General features: G+C 34.6%; 1 protein-coding gene across 2 annotated transcripts; it reads left to right on the plus strand.

Annotated features, from left to right (window-relative positions):
• Positions 4,523-23,143, plus strand: LOC109723222 (endoribonuclease Dicer homolog 2a). 2 transcript variants are annotated; one of them, XM_020251515.1, is made up of 23 exons: positions 4,523-4,896; positions 5,062-5,239; positions 6,898-7,011; positions 7,956-8,090; positions 9,169-9,253; positions 9,423-9,487; positions 10,767-10,907; positions 11,852-11,980; positions 12,062-12,194; positions 12,827-12,920; positions 13,674-13,866; positions 13,947-14,107; positions 14,404-14,499; positions 14,951-15,169; positions 15,277-15,503; positions 15,722-15,996; positions 16,121-16,545; positions 16,663-16,766; positions 17,982-18,178; positions 19,222-19,431; positions 20,199-20,612; positions 21,217-21,495; positions 22,196-23,143. In XM_020251515.1, exons 1-23 carry the CDS (start codon positions 4,763-4,765, stop codon positions 22,580-22,582), a joined length of 4,395 nt encoding a protein of 1,464 aa, XP_020107104.1. In that variant the 5' UTR covers positions 4,523-4,762; the 3' UTR covers positions 22,583-23,143. The 2 variants fall into 2 exon arrangements, with proteins under 2 accessions (XP_020107104.1, XP_020107105.1); XM_020251516.1 differs by lacking the exon at positions 14,404-14,499 and having other exon boundaries at positions 4,524-4,896.

Below are 23,745 nucleotides of genomic sequence, written 5' to 3' on the forward strand. Positions count from 1 at the left end.
CCAAATCAACTTGCACTTTCGCATTTTACAGGGCTTTCAGTTATTTATATAGTTACGTTATCTCTGCTATTCTCCGAAACAAAATATTTTTTGATTGAAATAAAATATTACGGTCAAATCTAGGTCTTCTCCATTATTCCGGAATAGCTTAGAATAAATTATTCCATTCTTTTGGTAGAATAGTGTTTAATTTCAAGCTTCGTTAATATTGAAAATTAAATTAAAGTAAATAATATATAAGCAAATAGAAGCAACAACAATACAATACATAAAAAATTCTGAACCCGGTAGAGAGGAGGATTAAAGACTCGCAGCAAATAAAATACTCGAGATAGTGGAAGCCAATCTTAAGGGCTCAGCTATAGTGCTTACGGATTTCCACCTGACTCAACCTACCTAGACATTAGGTCTATTATTAGGTCGCTTGCCATTAAGTTTATTATGGAATGTAGCTCCACTCAATTTTTTTGGCTCACTCAAGTCAACTTATTAGTCTCCAAAATTTATTACTATGGGACAGAAAGTTGGAATTATTTTAACCAATCATAAATAGTGAACAATTCTTACAACTATAAATTTATATTAAATAATAATTAACTTTAATTTTAAAGTTAAAGTATTATCGATCTGCTTAAATCAAATAAATAGAAAAATTAAGTTTTAAAATTAAAAAATTTTAAAAATATATTATCAAACCAAAATGATGCGTAATTCAAATAAACTTTGTACTTTTTTTCTTTTATTTAGGCCCTGTTTGGATGCATAGTTAAAAAACTCCATGAAATTTTTATTCTATGGTTTTGGTCTAAATGAAATACGGAATCCTGTAACTACAAAAAAATTCTACAGCTTCATTTTTAAGCTGTTTGGATACATATCATACAATTCCACAGTATTTATAACAATTAAATTTCTAAAATTTTAAAATTCAAAATTCAAAACTCAAAATTCAAAATTCAAAATTCAAAATTTTAAAATAAAATTTTAAAAATTAAAAATAAAAATTCAAAATATAAAATTAAAATTTAAAATTTAAAATTTAAAAAGTAAATTAGATTTTATGTTTTAAATTTGAAATTTGAAATTTGGAATTTGAAATTTCAAATTTGAAATTTGAAACTTTAAAATTTAAAACTTAAAGTATACCATTTAAACTTTAAATTTTGAAATTTAAAAAATCTATAATTAAAATTTTAAATTTCAAATTTAATAATTTATAAATTTACATATTTATAAATTTAAAATTTTAAATTTAAGTTTAAATTTAAATTTTGAAGATTGAAAATTAAAAATTAAAAATAAAATTAAAATTTGAAATTTGAAATTTGAAATTTGAACTTTTTGAAATTTGAAATTTGAAATTTGAAATTTGAAATTTGAAATTTGAAATTTGAAATTTGAAATTTGAAGTTTTTGAAATTTGAAATTTAAAATTTAAATTTTGAAGTTTTTGAAATTTGAAATTTGAAATTTAAAATTTAAAATTTAAAATCAAAATTAAATTTGAATTTTAAAATTTTAAAATTTGAAATCTAAAATTTTATGTTGAAATTTAAAATTTAAAAATTGATACATCTTTGGGAGCCCAAAATGGTGGAATTTTTTTCCTTTGGTTAAAGTGGATTGTAAGTTTACTCCATTTTTTGGAGTATAGTATAACTATACTCCAAAAATTACGTCATTTTTTTTTCTTCCAAACGCTTCATAGGATTATTTTCCTACCAGCGTAGCATAGTTTAACTATGCTATGTTTTTAGAGGTATCCAAACGGGGCCTTAACCTTTTAGGATAAATACCGCGTTTTGATTTAAGGTTCCTTCCTCTCCAAGTTACATGGGCTCCAGCCTCCAGTACTCCATTGGAAAAGACAGCGCGAAAAATAAACAAAAATTTATGAACTGTAGCATTTGGATTTCTGGCAATAATTTTGATTTGGGGCTTCTTCTCCAAGTTAGCATGTGACCTTTTTATGTCATGCTTGCATAAATATTATTTATATTCTAAATTAATTAAATTTTTATTAGATATAAATATCTATTTTCTATTACTCTGTATGAATTTTTAATAATTTTACCACGTAGAAAGTTTTTCTCCATCCTCACTAACTTTTTTTTTTTAAATTAATTTTTACTCTTGGCTTTTCCACTCCCCTCCTCTCTATTCAATGACATATAATCTATTATCTATTACTCTATATGAAATTCTAATAATTTTGCCACGTGGCAAGTTTTTCTCCACCCTCACTAACATTTTTTTTTAAAATTAATTTTTACTCTTGGCTTTTCCACTCCCCTCCTCTCTATTCAATGACATGTAATTAATGTGCTTTTTAATTTATACGTTTTCTCTTCAAAATTACTTTTTTTGAATTGATTTTTATTCATGGCTTTTCTCCTTCCCTCCTCTCTATTCAATGAATATGTTTCATTTTTAAAATTAGTCCTTTTTTCTCCCACAAATAATTTTTAACGTGCAAAATTAAAAAATGAGAAGATGAATAGTTACTACGTTCAGATCTAGAGATTGGGGAAGAGCAAGGGAGTCTTCCAAATCCTAATCCGTACCAATTCGACTCGACCCGAACCCCCCCTCCGAATCAAAAGAGTGTTTATAGGGTTTCTATCAATGTCGATCTCTTCGGATTTATGGAAAAAGAAGGTAATCGAACGATTTTTTCAATAGAGGAAGCTAATTAGATAGCAATAATGGACGGTTCGAGGGGTAGGTTTGGAAAACGAAAATCCTAAACCTAATTTTTCTTTTCTTTATTTTAATCTCGAATTCTTACTACGTATTTATTTAGAATTTAATTTATTTGCATTATTTTTGATATGGTGATTGTATTAATCAAGGATTTGATTTATATGCATTATTTTGATTAATTTAATGGTTATTTTTTATTTTATAATTGATGTGGCAGTTTTGGCCCGCAACTTTTGATCATTTCATGTCCAAAAGAGTGCAAAATCCTGCAAATTTTTATCAGATTTTTATCGCCATCATCGTCATCATCGCAACATTATTATCTCTATCTTTATACGACCTTTGTAGGTTTTTTTTTTTGAATGTTGATTTTGGGTAGTTATCGATTTTTAATGGCCATATTAGTTAGTTCAATTCATACGTTTCTCTACTCAAAAAATAAAACACACTTGAATTTTTATTTTCCAAACTTTTTTCTTCTTACTCTTCAATATTTTTAAAATTTTTTTCTATTATTTATCCGCGATATCGCGCGGGTTACTACACTAGTATATTTTATTTATTTAAGAAAAGTCACATTTACTTAGTAGCGTCAGTAACATTGTTCTTAAAAAAATATTAATTTTTTACATGTAGATGTCTAAATTGGACTAATTTTTACAAGAAGCTGACGAGTACCAATAAGCCTTCAAGTTCAAATACTAATGTTAGTAAGTATCATGATGAAGTTCTAAGATTGTTAAGAAAACTAAAGAAGAGAAGAGATGATATTGGGAGTTTTTTTTATACGGATTTATTTTGTTTACAAATCCCAAATTGAGAATCTGACAATTTTGATAGGTAGATCCTATAATTAAACTTTATTAAATAGTTTATTTTTTTTAATTAAAGTTATTAATTTTTTTGATTTTTTTTTTTAGAGAGATAGATAGCACGCTACCCACTTCGTTTATTTCATTTAAAAATAAAATAATCTTCTAATTTTGATATGTAAGTACAAAAATTAAAAAATAGGAAGGTTTTGAAGGTTTATAAAATTATATTTATATATGCAGAGATAATTTTAATTTAATAAAGCAACTCTTAAACTATTTGATGCAATTTTATAAAATTATTTATTTATTTATAAAAGAGCTAAAATTCGGAAAGTCTGTGTAGTTTTTCCCAAAGATTCAATGGTTTATTTTTGTTTTGGAGGTTGCTTCATCTCCAAGTCACAGGCGCAGGTACACTACGATCGCGATTCTAACATTCGCTTTTGAGAGTATTTGTTTTGTTTTTTTAATTCGGCTCGAACTGTAGTAGAATGACGCAGAGGGAAGCCCGGTCCACCGAGAAAGTTCTTTCCGTGAGATTTTTTTTTTTTTAAATTTCTATCTTTGGCTTGATTTGATGTCCTCCTTAATTTTTTTAGGATAAAAATATATAAAACTAATCTAAATTATACATCATTTTAATTTGATTTTTTATTTTTAAAAATTTTGAGTTTAATATTGAATGTTTTATTCTATATAATTTCTCAATATAATTTATTATAGTTACATAAATTGTACAAAATATGTTAATTAAACTTATAAAAATAAACAGCGTATATATAAATATTAAAGTTACAAAATTATTAACTAATTCAAACTAAAAAATTAAATAATAAAATCAAAATTTTTAAGGTGAGATAGTTGTATCAAAATCGATAATATTAGAAGTAAATTTTATATATATTTATTTTTGTATTTAATATTAATTTATGTAATTTTAATATATTGGCGAATTTAAACAATTTAAAGTTAGATTCTTTTCTCGTGGGGCGGTCTCTGATCGCCTCCTCCGCGCAAAAAGGCGTCCTTTTCCCTTCCCAACGACTTCGAAAGAAAAAAAAAAAAAGATTCTCGCATTGATCTTGTTTACTCGTGAAGTCGTGTATGGTATTATTGTTTGTACTACTCCTCTATATATATATAACGCGAGCTCGTGTTCTCTCCCTCGCATTGTGCGAAAAGCCTACTGAGAGAGAGAGAGAGCGATCGAGCGAGCTTTAGAAGCAGAGGAGGGGGGGAGGATCATGGAGGCAGGAGGAAACGGAGTGGGAGAGGAGCCGCAGAAGAAGATGAAGCTTATGGAAGAAGAAGAAGAACCAGCAGCAGCGGCGGCGGGGACGGAGTCGCCTCGTCCCGACCCCGAATCGTACGCCAGAAGGTCTGTCCGTCTGCCCTAAATCTCTCCTTTTCACTCACTATCTACTACTGCTACTACAAATCCAAGTACGGTCGGTCTGCTCTTTTCTGTAATTTTTTTTTTTTTAAAAAAAAAATGTTGAGGTTGAGGTTGAGGGTGAGGGTGGGGTTGGGGATTGTCTGACAGCTACCAGCTGGAGGCGCTGGAGCGGGCGGTGCGGCAGAACACGATCGTGTTCCTGGAGACGGGGTCCGGCAAGACGCTCATCGCCGTGATGCTGCTCCGCGCCTACGCCCACGCCATCCGCAAGCCCTCCCGCCGCATCGCCATCTTCCTCGTCCCCACCGTTGTCTTGGTCTCCCAGGTTTCCCTTCCCTTCCCTTCCCTTCCCTTCCTTCCGCGCCTCCCCACTTTCCACTTTATTAAGGTCTCTGTTTGGCAATGCTTGCACTTTTTTTTTCTGTGTGTGTTTTTTTTTTTTAGTAATACTACTGGTACATCACACACCCACTCCATGCAAGAGCCATTAATTTTTACTTGTCACCAAGGATTTAAATGCGGTGATACGGGATTGTGTCAAGAACTTACTGGCACGATACGGCAGCCAAGCCGTGCCAATGCATGCCAGTCACAAAAAAATACAAGTGCGCCGACACATAATGGCATGAGATATTTATTTTCTTTAGCAATAAAATATTTTAATTATTTATTATGTATTTTTATCAAATTTTTTGAATTTTAATGAGAAAATTACTTACTAAATTAAAGAATAGAGTGTTTTGAGTTATATCATCGGCATGGGATTGTATGCCGATATCTTGTTGGCACGATACGGCATGTTGGATATGTCCGCGCTGATGGTCACTTAAATTCTTCAATTTTTCTATTAAAAACTATTTGAATTTTTTTCGAAAGGGTGTAAGATCTACACCCCTTTTGGGGTGTCCAGATAGAATTTCTCTTCTTTTTTTTTTCTTTTTTTTTTTCTTTTAAGGTTAAAATGTATAAATGCTCTGTGAACTTTAACCTGTTTTGAAATTGATCCCTGAATTTTTTCCTTAGTTGATTTGCACTCTTTTTGCTTGCTAATTGATTGATTTCAAACTCCTTTCGTAAGTAATTTACGAAATTTGTTAGAGTCAAATACTTACCAGAGATGCACGTGGCCCCCTTTTGACTAAAACAATTCTTAATCATGTGGCACTGATTTTAAAACTAACAGAATCTCCAAAAGTGCTAACGGAAGAAGCTAAATCAATAAATTAATAAGTAGAGGGGGCTAAAATCAAATATTTAATAAGTAGAGGGGGCGTAAATTCAGTAAAAAAAGTTCAGGGGATCATTTTCAAAACTGGTTAAAGTTTAGGGGGGCGTATGTACATTTTAATGCTTTTTTAAACAATAATTTTATATATAATTTGATATACCAGCCGAATGACTTTGCCCTTGTTCTGGCTGTTGGTTACCATTGGTTAGCTTGCAATGCTCCCGGCCAAAAGTGATGGATGATAACTCTTATGAAAAAACATTCTGAAAGCATACCCCCCCCAAAAAAAGTCATTTCCAAGTTTTTGCTGTTTTTTGTTGCTAAATAAACACTTTGAATCTAAGAATTGTATGCAATCTGCCATTCCCTCCTATACTTTCATATAGTAATTCTATTTAAAAGAAATAAAGGAAGAGCAATGATGCCAAACGAGAGCCAAGTTTACTTAAGTCAAGGATTTAAGTGTTGATGCACAGAATCGTGCCTTATACTTGTTGTGCCATGACACAATATCTGTGTGTTGACACCTTCTAGTGTGAACAATTTATTTTCTTTAGCCTTCGTATATGTAGATTGCTCCAATATAATTTTTATCAATGATGATATTATGCCGATACCTTGCCAGCACAGTACAGAATGGTGGAGGGTACGGCCTGCATTGATGGGCGCTTAAATCCTTTCTTTTTATTCATCTTTATTCATCGATATGGGATCAAGAATCTGTTTATATGTGTATTATTTTGTGAACTCTGAAGCAAGCAAGGGTGGTGGAGATGCACACGGACTTGAAGGTTGGCAAGTTCTGGGGGGAGATGGGGGTTGACTTCTGGAATGCTGCCATATGGAAGGAAAAGCTTGATCAGTATGAGGTTGCCGGCTTCTCCCTTATGTTTCTCGATCCATTTGATTGTTTTTTTTTTTTGTTTGTTTATGTTGACTAATAGTAGGTTTAATTTCAAAAGGCTCCCCTCGGTATAGTCTACTTACAATTTACTGTGCTGTGGTCTAAAATGTAGCAATTTATGGTTTCTCCCTTGCTCTCCGTTTGGATGGAGAGAAAAGAAGAGAACACAAAGAAAGTTTGGGGAGAAAATAATTTTCTCTCATTTGGATTGGAAACTTAGAAAAGAAAAGAAGATTAAAAAGAGATATGGAAAGAAACAGAGAGAAAATAACCTTTCCTAATGGTGGAGAGAAAGGGAGATACTTGTTTTCTCTTCATTTCTTCCATTCATCTGAACAGTAGTTTTCCATGATCCACACTTACAATGCGTAGCAAAAGTGCTATACTTTCATCCTTCTCTGAAACTAGGGATATGCTGTACAAGTGCCTTCCTGTCAATTAATATTTATTTCTCATTTTTGTTCTTCCCAAAAGTATAGTTTGATCCATTAAAGCATAGTTTGGTCAGTTAATCATTTCTGGCTTTCTCCTAAAATTAGGCTGTTTCTGTGGATTAAGTTAAAGTGCCTATCATGATTTGCACTTAAATATATTGCAGAGTCAGTAGGTGGTGTTTTTTCTTCCTATAATGTATACCTAATTTCGTACTTGAATGGATTACAATATGATTGTAAGGCCAATTTTTCTTTGTATTTGAGTTCAAACACAGGTAACTATTTGGTATTTACTCAAAAGTTACATGGGTTCTGTGGGATTAGCAATAATTTGTTGAGTGTCTTTCTCTTAGTTGCTGATTTCACATTTAGAAGAAAATCATGTTTCTGACTTTTTTGTGAATGTTGAAGTCCTCACAAAGTTGATGCTTGTTTTTAGTTGACTCAACTGAAGTTTAAGCCAATGTATGTACAGGTTTTTGTTATGACTCCTCAGATATTGCTGGATAATCTGCGCCATAGCTTTTTTAAGCTAGATGATATAAAGCTATTAATATTTGATGAATGCCATCGAGCAAAAGGAAGAAGCCCTTATGCTTGCATATTGACAGTAAGATGATTATTTTTCATGTTGTTGTTTTATAGGCATTTAAATATTCCTGAAACTCCATTCTATGCCATGTATGGAATATTGATAGTGTCTAACCATCATCATGGAATACAAGAAGGTCTCGCACAATGTTTTAAGTACCGTGGCATGGGGTCATGCCGGAAACTTGCTGGCATGGTATGGCATGCTGTGTACCGAGCTGTGCCGATATGTATCAGCCACAAAAATTATATATGTCCCGACACATAATGGCATGAAATAGTTATTTTTTTTAGCAACAAAATATTCTAACTGTATATTATATATCTTTATCAAATATTTTGAACTTTATTGAAAAAATTACTTATTAATTTAAAGAATAGAGGGTTTTGAATTGTGCCATTGGCACGGGGGCTGTATCGTGCCGCTATCTTGCAGGCATGATACGGCAGGGTAGATACGACCTGTGCCGATAGGCACTTGAATCCTTGGTCTCACAAATATGTAATGCCCTCAGATGGATACCTTAGCATGCAAAGTTAATTCCTTCTCTTTTGTAATACTTCTTTCTACGAACACTTGGCATCACCATCTTCTATGATTCATGGTGTTCAACTATATTGGGGTTAATTAACTCAAATGGATTATACATTCAACCTGATTGGCAAAAAGTGTTCGTGTTGAACAGTTTAATGCATTCCTATTGATCGATCTAGGTTAATGTGATTTCACGTGTTTGTAACTCTACCCTAAAGAGGCTTTTTTTTTTTTCTGTTGAATAAGAGAAAAGTAACATTTATATAAGTTTTTGAAAATGTTTAAAGATAAATCTCTAATAACATAGGAGCTTTTTCGTTTTATGTGATTAAGGGAACTAGAGTTGCCCATGAAGAAAAAAAAGACATACTTGAGATTTATTTTGTCTTTTTGCTTGGATTATGAGGATTGTGAAAATTTCTGTTGTTTGCTGATGCATGATCACTTCGAACTTTTGTTTCGAGGATTCTTGTATTTAGATATTATTATCCTGATATCTGTCATGTCTTTCTCTCCCATCATCATTCTTATGGTGCGATCTTCAACATTGTTGTGCTGGCAGGAGTTTTATCATCGACATCTGAACTCAACGCCAGTAGATCTTCCTAGAATATTTGGTATGACTGCATCTCCCATTAATTCAAAAGGTAGTCCTTCGCTGTCTAGCCTGGATTTTCTCTATCTTGGAACTTTATTTTCTTACCCACTGGAAGTTGATTTTGAGTTCTGGTTTTGCTGTCATTTGCATTTATTATTATCTATGAATATTTTACTAATAGTAAGTTTAATTTTCTTCTTTGTTATTCTTTCGTGTAGGGTCAGATTCTGGGGTTGTCTACAGCAAGCAGATTTTTGAACTTGAGACGCTTATGGATTCAAAGGTCAATTAGAATAAATTAACATTGTATACTTCTTGGAGCTCTTCTTGACTTTTGAAGTTATGCTTATGAATAAGATGCTGTGATAGATTTGCATGGTTAGAGTAACTCATCCTTTTGTTCAAAACTAACAGTTATAAATAAGTTGTATAGTATATCACTGATCACCAACTATTTGTCACGAAATTATCAATATTCCAAAATTTAGTTGGGTTTACTGAATATCGAGGGTTACAAATTGGCAAATATAATTTTTTTTTATTGAATTGACTCTTCAGTTTCATGGCCAATTCAATCATCTAAAGGCATGAATGTTTCAACAAAAGAGTTTGAAAAGTAGTTCGGAACTTCCTTTCTAGAAGATTATGGAGAAATATTTGGCCCCACTCTTTAGACAGAGTGTCAGCTAGATATGTGTGTAACATGGCGCCAATCGTCACAGGCACAAGGTGATGCTTGATGAAGACAGAATCCTATGTCAAAAGCTAGCATAGTTCCATTTGTCTCAGGAAATTTTCTAATGTTGTATGAGTTGAGTTGAAAGTTTTAACATGTATCATTCTATCTGCCAATCAGTTCTCTAGACATAGTGGCAAGCTGTCTCTTGCCTGATGCTGCCTCGGCCAAGTTTTTGAAGCTATCTTCTAGATGCTTCTCTAGCTTTTATGGGCAGTAATGAAATCTTTTGCCTGAAAGCCTTCTCGAATTGAGTTATGCTCTGGTTAATCCAATTTTTTTCTTAAAGCTTGGATAATTTATGATGATGTTGAAGTTCAGAGAGATGATGTGCCTATGGTATCACTGATGATATATAACTGCAGAGAGATGTCATGGATTGTTTATGACACTATAAAATGGAACTTTCCTGTTGTATTCCCTGTCTTGTTTCTTTTAACATCTAAGATTCTACATCATTGTTTGTGACCTTCGAATGCAGTATTTGGTTGGGAATAGTGTTAAATATGCATACTATCCTCCTAAAATAGAGGTATCAATATCCTTATTTGGAATTTGGGGGAATGATTTGTTTATACTGGAGTAGCAAATCAGCAATTTGCTGGGTGGTGGTAGAATTGCAATATTGTCATAGATGGGATCCTGCTAGAACTGATTCCCACAATTTGCAGCGAACATTAGCAGGATGATAACTGAATCCAACGTGGGGTTTGGGATATTTCTCTCTATCACCGGATTAAGCTCCCTTCGTGCTTTATGCTTTATCATTCTAGTAATCTCTTCTTTTCTATTTCTCCGTTTATGACACTTCCTTTCTAATGTGAAGGTGTACACTGTTGCTAGTGAATCTGAGTTGTCTCAATACATTCCATTTTCTGCCGTGAAGATAAAGCTGTACCAGCATTGGGATATTCCATCTGATTTGTATATTCGTGTAACCAAACGTTTGGAAAATTTGAAGCTCAAGGTAATTGTTTATGATCTCTAAGTTGTTTTGTCTTGCACCCATATTAAGCTATTTATATCCATTTCTGTTCATGATTGTACATACTTTTTTGAGTATTTGTTGTTTTAATTATCAGCACGTAACGAGAGAAAAGACAGACTGTATGTCAGTATGTTATGCTGGGCATGCGAAGCACTTCTCTCTTGTTGCAAATCTACCTTATATAAAAGCTCCTCAGTGTTCATGTTCTTGATAAAGCTTCATCATTTGTAGTGTAATATTTAGCTTCTATTAGGGATCGAGGAACCAACAAGTCATGGTAAGAATTATCTGTCAAGGTGCTCTGATTTGCCAGATGCTTTGCCCTAATGCGTCAAAAGAAATAAGCGAGAAGCATAATTGAATTGATTTGATAGGGTAATTTTTAAAAATCTATGAGGAATTAGAAGCAGCATTTTTATTTGTTTGGGAAAGTAGTTTTTTCAAAATCTCATGTTGACAAGAAATTGATTTGCCATTAAAAAGTCTTAAAAGTGTTTGAGATAGTCTTATCATTCCCTTTTTTTACTTTTATTTGTGCAAGTTGAAGACTTCAGAAAAACAGACTTCGGGTGATTTTGTCATGAACTTGTCTGTAGTGGTTTAAAATACTGCTCAATTAATGCACATGAAGTTGTTCGCCATGTTATTTATTATAGACTATAATGAGCAAGACATGGAATGGAGCTACTATTTATTTTAATTATGAATTAAATTCACAGTAATCACCATGTTGACTCTATTAAATTTTCAAGGACATGAATATCCATTAGAACTTATGCAAAAACTATGTAGTGTTTTTATTATTTTTAATATTAAATTTGCAGTATCTGTTATCTATATTATTATCATTCTTGTTTTAAGATCTTATTAGCATAATTTTGTCGAAACATTATGGGGTAAAAATGCCATATCTCCTCTTTTAGCATTTACAAGGCCTGGGAGATGTAATGCTTAGTTCTGCAGCTGAAGAAAGTGCAAGAAAGAGGATCTCAAGGTTACATGCCACATTTATATACTGTCTGAGTCATTTGGGTTTATGGTTAGCAGCTAAGGTATGGGATATGCCATAAGTAGAAGTAAGCGGATGCTACAGATATGATATACATTTTTAAAGTTTATTAGCTTCTGCACAGGCGGCTGAATCATTATCACGTAAAGAAACTTATCTTTTCTTTTGGGGCGAAAAGAAAGATGAACTCGGTGAGAATACTGTAAGATTGTTTAGTCAAGCAGTGTTTGAAGTGCTCTCAGAGTATGTGAGTAAAGGTATACAGTGGCCTTCTCTTTTTCTTTTTATTCGTGAGTTATCTAGTTTTGCCATATTTTAGCATGGAAATGGTGCAATTCTATTAACAGAAGCAAGAAATTTATACTAAGAATTAACTTGTAGGGTTGTACATTAGGAGAGTATGTTGTACAGGAAGTCTATGATTCTCTGTTGTCATGAAATGAATATCAATTTTAAGAGAGGTTATCTCAGGGTGATAAGTAATAGTAAGAAATCTTCACTGCATTGTAATTCTTTTCATCTTTGAGTTGTTTCCCTTGCCAACCTGATTGCTTAAGTCTATGATGATATGTTTGTCTACATTTTGTTCAAGCTAAGATGAAAGAAGATGAGTGAGCATTGACAAAATTTCATGCTTAGACCTCATTCGGTGTGATGTTTGAAATATTCTGAGGCTAACTTCATATTTGTAAATTGTAAATCAAGAAATCAAGCTTATTTTTGGCTCTTCGCCCTAGATTAAACTGACCTTTATAATGACCTGTTTAGTTGCATTAAATTAAACTTAATCTCAAACTTTGGTTTCTTATGTTCGATTCTTATTTTTGCTATATGTTTTTTTTGTTTCCTAATGTTGACTTGCTTTTTCACTCTTGCATTTTTTGCTCAGATAGGTGCATTGGCGACGATTTCAAAGCGGACATTGCAGCTGGTCTCATTACAACAAAAGTTCATTGTCTTGTCCAATCTCTGATAGAGTACAGGTGAAATCACGGACTTGCCATGCATTAACACTTGGTTATTTTATCTAATCAATACCTGGGATTATTGTATCACGATCTATGGATAACTCCACATACAGGTCAAGTTGGTTTTTTACAGTTGACGTTTGTTACAGTAATTGGCTGACACGGTTGTGCATGTATGTATAAATTATATCTAGCATCAAGACCCTGGAATCTGGATAAGCCCACTATGTAGGCTTGAAAATAGTCAGATGAAACAATCCTTTACTTTATCACACTTGAATTTTATGTAAATCCCTTACGTTGTTTGATGTCTTAATATTTTGTTGCTCATGACAGAGAAGTATGTAAAGAATATTCGCTATGAAACCTCATTTTTTTCTGGATTAGTTGATTAGTTTCTGCATATCGTACATTCTTAAACTGAAGTATTGACTGTCGGTACTGATGCATCAAAGGGGCTTCTCCCGAATGTCACAACATATGCTGCCATGTACTGCATCGATGGCCAATTGCAGAGGAGTGTTCTGTAGCAAGTAAATGATGGTTTTTAACTTGGTTTGGTTAAATACAGTCCACACTAATCTACACTAATATTTCTGCTATATTTGTTGAAAATTCTTGCCAACAGAAATCATTCTGATCTTTGATCTGTTGTTTTTCCAAATTTCCGATTGATTATATTCTAATTGCTAAACGATCAGTAATTTTCAAATCTACAATTTCATTACATCATCTAATTACCTGTTCCTCTCTCATTCTGTTTTGTAGGACAGTGCACGACTTGAGATGCATTTTATTCGTCGAAAGAGTAATCACAGCCATTGTTTTGCAGTCTCTCTTGTGCAATATTAGTCAACTATCTGGATGGGGTATCCAGTACATAGCTGGGAATAATTCTGGTTTGCAATCACAGAGTAGGAATGAACAGATGAAAATTGTTGATGCATTTCGGAGCGCAAAAGTTAGTTCCTGTTTAGTGATATGCTCATTTATTGTGCTTCTCTGTAATCATGGCTTGACAAGTAATTGGTTTTTCTGCAGGTTAACATAATTGTTGCCACCCAGGTTCTTGAGGAGGGTTTGGATGTACCAAGTTGTAAATTGGTAGTGCGTTTTGACCCATCAACAACAGTATGCAGTTTTATACAGTCGCGGGGTCGTGCTAGAATGCGAAACTCCGATTATCTGTTGATAGTAGACCGGTATTTTTGCCGATTCCTCTCTCTCTCTCTCTCTCTCTCTCTCTCTCTCTCTCTCTCGGTGCTCGATTTTAATTTACAACTTCAAACTGCAGGCTGAATATATATCTACCTTCCTAACCTAAGTAGATCTGTGTTAATTTAGATTTATGCCATATTTTTATACAGATTGAACATTATATTCTTCAATATGCGAGTATATTATATGCTTTACTCAGTCAAGATAGAACAACTTCTGACTGCATATAGTGGAACATGATGGCGATGTGTGACAAGGATTTAAATACCCATCTACACAGGTCGTATCTATCGTGGCCTATCGTGCCAACAAGATATTGGCATGATACAACCCCCGTACCGATGGCACAACTCAAAACCCCCTATTTTTCAAATAAGTAAGTAATTTTCTCAATAAAGTTCAAAAGATTTGATAAAGATACATAATAAACTGTTAGAATATTTTGTTGTTAAAGAAAATAAATATTTCATGCCATTATGTGTCGGCACACAAGTATTTTTTTGTGACCGGTATGCATTAGCACGGCCCGGTACACACAGTGCCGTACCGTGGCGGCAAGTTTCCGGTACGACCCTGTGCCACGGCACTTAAATCCATGATGTGTGATTTCAGTAGTCATATCTAAAACAAGAAAAGACAGGATTTTATGGGTAGGCCACTTCATAATGTTAACAAACTCATTCATGTTAGCTTCCTTTATTGGTATCTTATGCCAAAACTCTGTTTTTTTTTCTTGCTAAAGACGGTGTGGAATTTACCACCCATAAGGTGATGAAAGAAATTTTCTCTGCTTGTTCCACTTTAATGTTTTAATGTTTTCTTTTCAGTGCTGACTCAGCTAACCTTTCCAAGCTGGCGAGCTTCCTTAAGAGTGGGGATATAATGAGAGAGGAATCTCTAAAATTGGCAGCCACTCGGTGCAAACCTTTGGATACTCCTATGTTTAAAGAAGAATATTATCGTGTTAAGACTACTGGAGCGATTGTGACTTTGAGTTCCAGTGTGGCTTTGATATACTTTTACTGCGCTAAGCTCCCCTCAGATGGGTATGCTTTTCCAATTTTCCTGTATTATTTCATTTCCCTTCATTATGTTACTTTTTTGGTAGATAACCATTTTTCTTACCAGGACTATCTTTCTTTTCTGTTACTAGATATTTTAAACCTTCCCCGAGGTTTGTTATTGAAGAGTCTGGTGTCTGTACCTTGTATCTTCCAAAGGGCTGTCCAATAGAAACTATTCATGCAGAGGGTGAAAGAAACCTACTGAAGCAGATTGTATGTCTTGAGGCCTGCAAGAAACTGCACGAAATAGGTGCTTTGACTGATTACCTCTTACCAGAATGTGTTGTTCAATCGGACGATGGTGATCAAGATACTGGTATTTAACCTCCTTTGCCTTTTACATATGAATTTAGATAGATGTTAAACTGGCTGCTCCCCGTTTGTTTTTAACTTTTTGTCTGTAAGACAGTTACTGTGTTACTCTCCTTATAAGATGCGCACTGTCCTTCATTTACTTAAGGCTAGTTTCCTTACACATACTAATATGTGATTTTTAGTTTCTCTTGAAACTTAGGCTCTTTATCTCTTGTGCAGCTATTGAATCATATAGAGATGATCAACCTGATTATTTCCCGGGAGAGCTGATTGATTCATGGTTTGCGTTTTTGGGTCTTGGGTTGTACCATTGCTACAAGATTATGTTTGACCAATCTTCTTGCGTTGATGCTGCTTTCCGTGACATGATCCTAGTCGTAAAATCTGATTTGGGATCCGATTTTGTGAATACGTCATTTAACTTGGAGGGTATAAGGGATTCCTTGACTGTAAATTTGAAGTACATAGGAGTTATCCATCTTAGTCGTGAGCAGGTAATTTATTGGTTATCTCTTCACTCAAATGTGAGAATACCTACTTTTATGTTGTCCAAATAAACATTTACTGGGTTGTTCCTTCCCTTTATTTATTTATTTCCTTTTGTTGCTTGTTGTCCAGGTTACTATGGCGAAAAGGTTTCAGACCACTGTCCTTAGTGTGCTTATTCACCACGATGTTGCCAAACTCAACAATATATCAGATTGTCTGCCCAAAGAACTACCTTCTACAGAAGTTGTGTATCTACTCCTACCTTTGATTGCAGGGAAAGTTGATTGGCCTTGCATCAAGTCAGCAGTCTTTTCTGCAGGTACTGTTGGATCTCAGGATACCATGTCCTGCTGTTGTCGCATTGGAGTTGCTCGTTTCGTACAAACAATAGATGGTCATATGTGCAGTTGCCAGCTTCAAAACTCTCTGGTTTACACACCTCACAATCACCATTTTTATTGTGTCACCGGAATCCTTAATGACTTGAATGCGAATTCACACTTAAAGTTGAAATGTGGAGATGTTCTTACCTACAAAAATTACTACAAAACTAGGTAATCAAATATCGTACTTTTATGCCAAACTAATTTTTGTTTTGGTGACTATGTTGTATGGCTATAAGAATAGCTGACTTACACCTTCCCTGTTTGATATTTTTATGTAACATATAGGCATCATCTAGACTTGATTTGTGACTGGGAACCTCTTCTTGCCGGTAGACAACTGTTAAAAGTGCAGAATTTCCACCTTAGGCGGCCTTTCCGAAAGGAAAAAGGTTAGCTGTTTTTCATTATCTTGATAGTAAAGATTTGATTGCAATATACATCCTTGAACGTGAATGTCTCAAACCCAACTATAATGCCTAGGCATTTAACGGTAGTACATAACTTCTTGTTTACAGGGTAGGTTTTACTTTTATAGGTAAATTCAATTAGTTAAAGCTTTTCATAATATTCTTTAGTGTCTCCATGAATGAGTGGTTTTGCACTGTGGCCACTTCTATATTCTCATTGTAAACTTCCAACTAAATGTTCTTCATACATCACTAGTTTCGCACTGGGAGATACCTTGGAAGTGATTTGGTATATTGGATTGAGCTAGGTAGTAACAGTAACTTGGGTTTGAGTCTTTGGCAATGTTGTTAGCTTGTTCATGTGGAGTTACGGTATAGAAGTGTAACAACCAAGGTTTTCACCGGAGAAGTTAATAAACAATAATTAATTAAGGACCCAAATCTTGTACATAAGGTTAAGGCTTGATTGATTCAGTATCTTGCTATCTAGAGTCATAGCAGACAGGTAATTATATCTTTTGCCACTGAGCTCTTCGATGGCGGTTATCCGGCCTATTAAGAAAAGTGTGAATAAAGTGAATACTGGTGATAGGAACAATGAGGTTGGATGAATTGGTATACAAGATTTGGCGAGAAAATGAAGCTCTTTCTCCCAAGGCAGGAATGGCTGCCATTTGACTACAAAATAAAAGGAGATGTTTTAGATGTTATAGCTAAACATAATGTAGAGACACGGATTATCGGTCTGAAAAATAATGAGTGATTCATGTAGTGAAGTAGGAGGCTAAGGAGGCCGAAAATGGCATGATTTAAGGTGATTGGGAATCATTGAGCAGTGAGTTGTTTAAAAAAGGCGAGTGCACTGTAAGCTTTGAGACGAAAGCCACTTCATATAATGGATGGTGCTTAGCATGAGCTTAAGGTTGGGATGAGTAAATCCTCTTGGTGTCAGATCGCATTCTGAATGATTCTTTGAAGCTGTGAAGTCGTAGTTACAGACATTCATTCTTGCTTTTTCAGCTTTGTTTGAGGAATAGCGAGTTTTGTATTTTTGACACTCTTTGGATAAGGTGTTTAACTGTTAATATAACTACTGGTGTGATATATTTGTACTATTAACTTGTTATGTAATTCTTATTTCACAGTTTTTTTGTGTTCTAGCTTATATCTTATTACATTATTGTGTTTTCTTTTCAGAATCTAGTGGTGTAAACATTGAATTGCCGCCTGAACTCTGCAGAGTAATCTTGCCTGCCATATCAGTTGATACTTTGTGCTCCTTTTCCTTTGCTCCATCAATCATGCACCGCATTCAGTGCATGCTTCTTGCTTCCAGACTGAAGAAGATCCTTTTGGACCACTGTGTGGAAAATGTTAACATTCCAGCTATCAAGGTGATTTTATATTTCGTTGTATTTCATGCAATATAGGTCTTATACTGAAATGAAGACTGCAAAGTAAAAATAACAAGAATGCTTTGTTTGTTTCCCACCGAACTCTTGGTTGGCCATTTAGGTTCTCTAGTTGCTTTATTGTGTTGTTGTTCAGCTTTTGTTTTACTTTGTATTACATGTTAGTGTTGCTTCTAGAATAGAAATAAGGTGCAGAAGTTCTGAAGTATCTAAGTTAAACAAGACATCTGTTATTATGATATTTTCTTAAAAGGTGCTATAATAGCAGCCACTATGCCTGATATAGCGGAATCACACTGCATCTATCACGCTTTGTATTTTATAGTGGAATTCAGAGGTTTGGGGTGAAAGTATTCGTGGATGAGATAGCGGCATTGGACCTAATATAGCCCCTGGTCCGTTGTGAGATATTAGTAGTTTCCTCAGGCCCTGAATCTTTAAAAGTCTACTGTCTGGATGATTCCGTCGAGCGGGTCGACTTGCCTCAGGCTCAAATTCTATTCCGTTCTTAACCGATTGGGTAGTTATAGACCGTGGAACAAGATCCTTGTTCCACCCGACTAGGCGACTTCTTGTGGAGCGAATGGGTTTTAACATCAGTATCATTATATAGTTCAGTACTTTGGCTCTAGTTTGAATTTTATTACTAATGAGTCTTGGCAATATAAAATGGTATATTAGTTCTACCAAGTTTGCCGCAACGACACTTTAAAATGTTGATAAGCTTATAATTTTCTTAATAATTCCTGCTTAAAATGTGGATAAGGTTATGATTTTCTTAATAATTCCCGCTTTGGGTTTGTAGTGTTTGCTATGACGTCTACTATCCACTATGAAACCTGCCAACTAGTGCATGCTTACTATGCGGCTTTTGCAACCTTTATCTTAAACCTAGGTTAATGCCATTTTGAGACATCTTGTAAACAACATTAGTGTTTTTCTTCTTTTTCCCTCCCTTTGCAAGTAGTAATTTGGTTTAAACATGTCGCTTCTCTATGTTTTATGAGTATTAGCGTGTATTGCAGTTATTGGAAGCATTGACCACTAAGAAATGCCGAGAAGAATATTCATTGGAATCATTAGAAGCACTTGGAGACTCCTTTTTAAAATATGCCTCAAGTCACTATCTTTTTCAAAAATATCAGCATCATCATGAGGGTATTCTCAGCGCTAAGAAGGACAAAATAATATCCAATGCTGCTCTCTGTCGGGTAGGATGTGCCCATGATCTTCCGGTATGACCTCAAAGATTGTATATTCTGCTTTTGCTTAGCAGCTTAATTTGCTGTAGATAGTCATTAGTAGTTGTGTTTTGCCTTCTTTCTCTTCTATAAGCATCTACTTATTTGGTTGTTTTTTAGCTTATTTTCTTTTGTTTCCATAGCTTCTGTGTTGATTTTTTATATGACAAGATTCTCTAGCTACTTCCTACTTTTGATGTACTCAAATGTTCCAAAAAATAAACAGCTAGTCATTGAGGCTAACAAGATATGTGACACCTGGAGGGTAACAAACTGCACAAGCCTAAATTTCTGTATCCATATGAAATCACAATGGACCGCCACATTTTGCAATTTTTCTTTATTATTTGGTTAAACCATGATTCTCATTAATTTTCTAGCTACTTCCTACTTTTTATGTATTCAAATGTTCCAAAAAACAAACAGCTAGTCATAGAGGCTAACAAGATATGTGACACCTGGAGAGTAACAAACTGCACAAGCCTAAATTTCTGTATCCATATGAAATCACAATGGAGCGCCACATTTTGCAATTTTTCTTTATTATTTGGTTAAACCAGGATTCTCATTAATTTTCTATTTTTGAGTTTTGACTAGCTCTTTTATCAGTGCTTAACTTGCAGATATATTTAATGCGTCTGTATTTCATAGTTTTTCCCATTAGCCTGAAATACTCCACCAAAAGCAACTGTGCAAATCTTGGTTAATGACATATTGTTGATATATATATATATATATATATATATATATATTGGTGGCAGGGTTACATACGTGATGAAGAGTTCAATCCGAAGAAGTGGGTTATTCCTGGTTTTCATTATGATTCTAATGATGGAAGCAAAATGTCCTCCTCAAATTCCAAATATATATATATTAGGCAAAGGAGGTCCATCAAAAGTAAGAGAGTTGCTGATTCGGTTGAGGCACTTATAGGGGCATACCTTAGTACTGCTGGTGAATCAGCAGCACTCATTTTTATGAAATCGATAGGAATGGAAATAGAGTTTCACAAGCAAATGGTGGTTGAAAAGCCAGTATTAGCGAATCCTGAGATGCTCATTAATGTGAAACAATTGGAGGGATTGCTAAATTATAAATTCAACGATCCCTCACTGTTGGTTGAAGCATTGACGCATGGTTCATATCAGGTGCCAGATATTCCCAGATGCTACCAGGTTTTACTATTGACCTTCTCTTTCCTCTAATCTCCGTGGTTAGGAATTGTAATGTTGTAATTTTTACATTTCAGTAATGGCTATTTTGGTTTTGGTTGTTACATTTGATATTTCTTTCAGAGAAGTTTTTCCCTTTTTCACAAACTAAATAAGGAAATAAATTTATCTTGTGGGCGGCAAAACATAATGCAGTATCTCATATTTTGTATGAATATGGCTTGTAGTTTAACTAACAACATCCAATTCAAATACTAGTTTGATTAAGTTTATCATTTCAAAGAACTAATTATCAGAATTATCAGCCTCCCTCTTGCAGTGACAGCAATAACACAACCTTAGTTCCCTATTAGTCTCTACCTTGAATAGGATTATTTTTTCTGTAAAGGGACCTATAGAAGTTACCCAGCCTCCTGAACTACAGTCAAATACCTTTTATTCTTAAATGTTTATCTTTTCTGTTTATGAGTAATATCATCTTAATGAATCACTGAATGCAACTCAATGCTTTAAATGGTCCTTTTTGGGCGAGTTGTTTTTTGGGCGAGTTGTTCTTGCAAAATAGTCACGTGCTTCTTATAAGTATTCATGCTTCACACTTGTGCAGCGGCTTGAGTTTCTTGGGGATGCAGTGCTCGACCATCTCTCCACTGTTTATTTGTTCTATAAATATCCGGGAATAAGTCCGGGACTATTGACTGACCTTAGGTCCGCTTCTGTCAACAACGATTGCTATGCACATGCAGCTGTCAAGGCAGGCTTGCACAAGCACATTCGTCACGCGTCATCGGCATTGCACAGACAAATGACGTTCTACCTCGAAAATTTTGGACAACCTTCTTCAGGTTCGTCGTATGGGTGGGAATCTGGTGTTGCCCTTCCTAAGGTAAGAATGGATGCATTTATATCCTGCAATCTGTTTTCTATAAGCATACTCATTTGTATCCAAGTCATATTTTGAGGTTGGTTTGGTCTTCTTTTTCAAGGAGTAAATTTAGCTTTAGCAGGAGGATGTCAATTTCTTTTGTGTAGGCAAAAGGAACAAACTTCATAGAAATGAAAAACATGACAGCCTGATGAGAAATTTTCTGCTTTTGTAGAATAGATATGGTTAAGAAAACGGCCTTTTTTTGCTTATTGTCTGCTGCTGCCCTTATATTGTATTGTGCATAATAAGTACTGATTTATTTATGGTTGGTAGTTTTCTTGTGCATCTTTTCCTTTTGGATTGCCATCACGTGAATTGCCATCACAACTCTAGCATCAATTGTTGGCTAGCTTTGGTAAATACCTTTTTGGGTATCTTGAATGCCAGACTCCTAGAGTCTGCATTCTGTTTCTGAACGAAGGGGGAGTATAATTTGCTAATATGCAAAAATTGATTAGCTAATTCAAGGTATCATTTTTGTCTCTACCTAGCTGATAACTATAGCTTTTAGTGATCACTAGAATTTTTGAGTCGTGTTGTTGTTAACAACTAGGTGCTTGACCTGCATTTCTTCTATCTTGGTTGGTACCTTGCAATACTGTTTCACTGCATTAGTTTCTTTTTTGTTTTATTGTTTTTTTTATTATAATTGAAGCAGGTTCTTGGGGATGTTATTGAATCACTTGCTGGAGCTATTTATGTTGATTCTGGATGTAACAAAGAAACTGTGTGGACAAGTATCAAATTACTACTGGAACCTATAGTTACCCCTGAAACGATTGAATATCATCCTGTTAGAGAACTGAATGAGCTGTGCTCCCGCAAATCCTACAAGAAGTCATACAGAGTGACACATCAGAATGGTGTAGCATCCATAGTTGCAGAGGTGCAAGCCGATGGGAGTAGCTATACAGCAACACGAACGGGGCCTAACAAGAAAACGGCAAAAAAACTAGCAGCTAAGGCTGTGCTACAGTCCCTTAAGGCGGGCACTTCTCAAACCACGAAGGATGTCAATATAGAAGCGCATCTAAGTTGCATGTGAAATGGGAAACAACATCTTCACTTGGATTAGTACACATAACAAAACTGAGCATGTTGCACACTCAGAGGTGGCACTTTGGGAAGTGATCAGTTTTTGTTACTGATTGCCAACTACTCGAAAACCCTTGTAGAGAATGGGGTGCAGATCTCGACTAATGCAACATTGTAGATAAGGGCACTGTTTTTGCAAATTACGATAGAAGGAGATGTGACTGAGATTAATTTAAGGATAATTGGCAGAGAAATTTCGAATGGCATAATTCATGAACGATGGTTTTGGCAGTCGACCGCGCTTGCATTGTGGAGCTTTGGTAATTGGCACATGCGCAAGTATTAAGTGTTTTGGTCTTTTTCCTCCTCAGCATGCTGTTGCGCCTCTGCAGATCCTGTAGCTTGTTTGCCGAAATTGTTGACAAAAGCTTTTGGCTTATAAACTATAGGGTTTGGGGTTTAGGGTTTGGGGTTTAGGGGATTATGTAACTATTTATTGTCTTTTGGCTTGTGAATTCTGTATGTACCTATGCATTTGATAATATGTATCCCTCCCACCTTTTTTTTTTTTGTTGCAATACTATATTTGCAGATGTTCTAAATAGTCAGTAAATAGTTAGATGTGCTGTGTAAAATCAAAATGATAATTGCGTAGACGACGTGTGCAAATCCTGTGCAGGTGTTGCTCAAACATTTTATGCGCATCATGAATACAATATTTTTTCTTTTCCACACATGTTTGTGCATGTTTTAAACCCTGCAAAACTCGTATCATATCCAACAACCGAGCACTGGATATCTCCTATTCCGTAGGTAACTAAACTAATCTAATACAAAACCCAAGCCAAACTGTGCTAGAATGCTCTAGCTTGGCTTGATTTAATCGGTTTTGGCCAGGGTTTGATGACGAGAAGAGACTCGGGCGGGTTCGTTTTAACATGATACATCAAAAAGGATGGGCATTGAAAAGCATTAAGTCGAGAAAAAGAAAACTTTGAGAAATTGTGAGAAACCAAAATAATCTTACATGGAATTAGAAAGATGCTGGGCTTGTATGAAATCAAACCTAAATTGTGAGCTGAGTTGGAGGGCTCACAGCGTGATATGTCGGACACTTTTTGGTGATTTCATATTGCCGAATGAAATCGGACGTCAAAGAATATATCTGAGAAG

Source organism: Ananas comosus, linkage group 17 (assembly GCF_001540865.1).
Source record: "Ananas comosus cultivar F153 linkage group 17, ASM154086v1, whole genome shotgun sequence".
Taxonomy (NCBI): Eukaryota; Viridiplantae; Streptophyta; class Magnoliopsida; order Poales; family Bromeliaceae; genus Ananas; species Ananas comosus.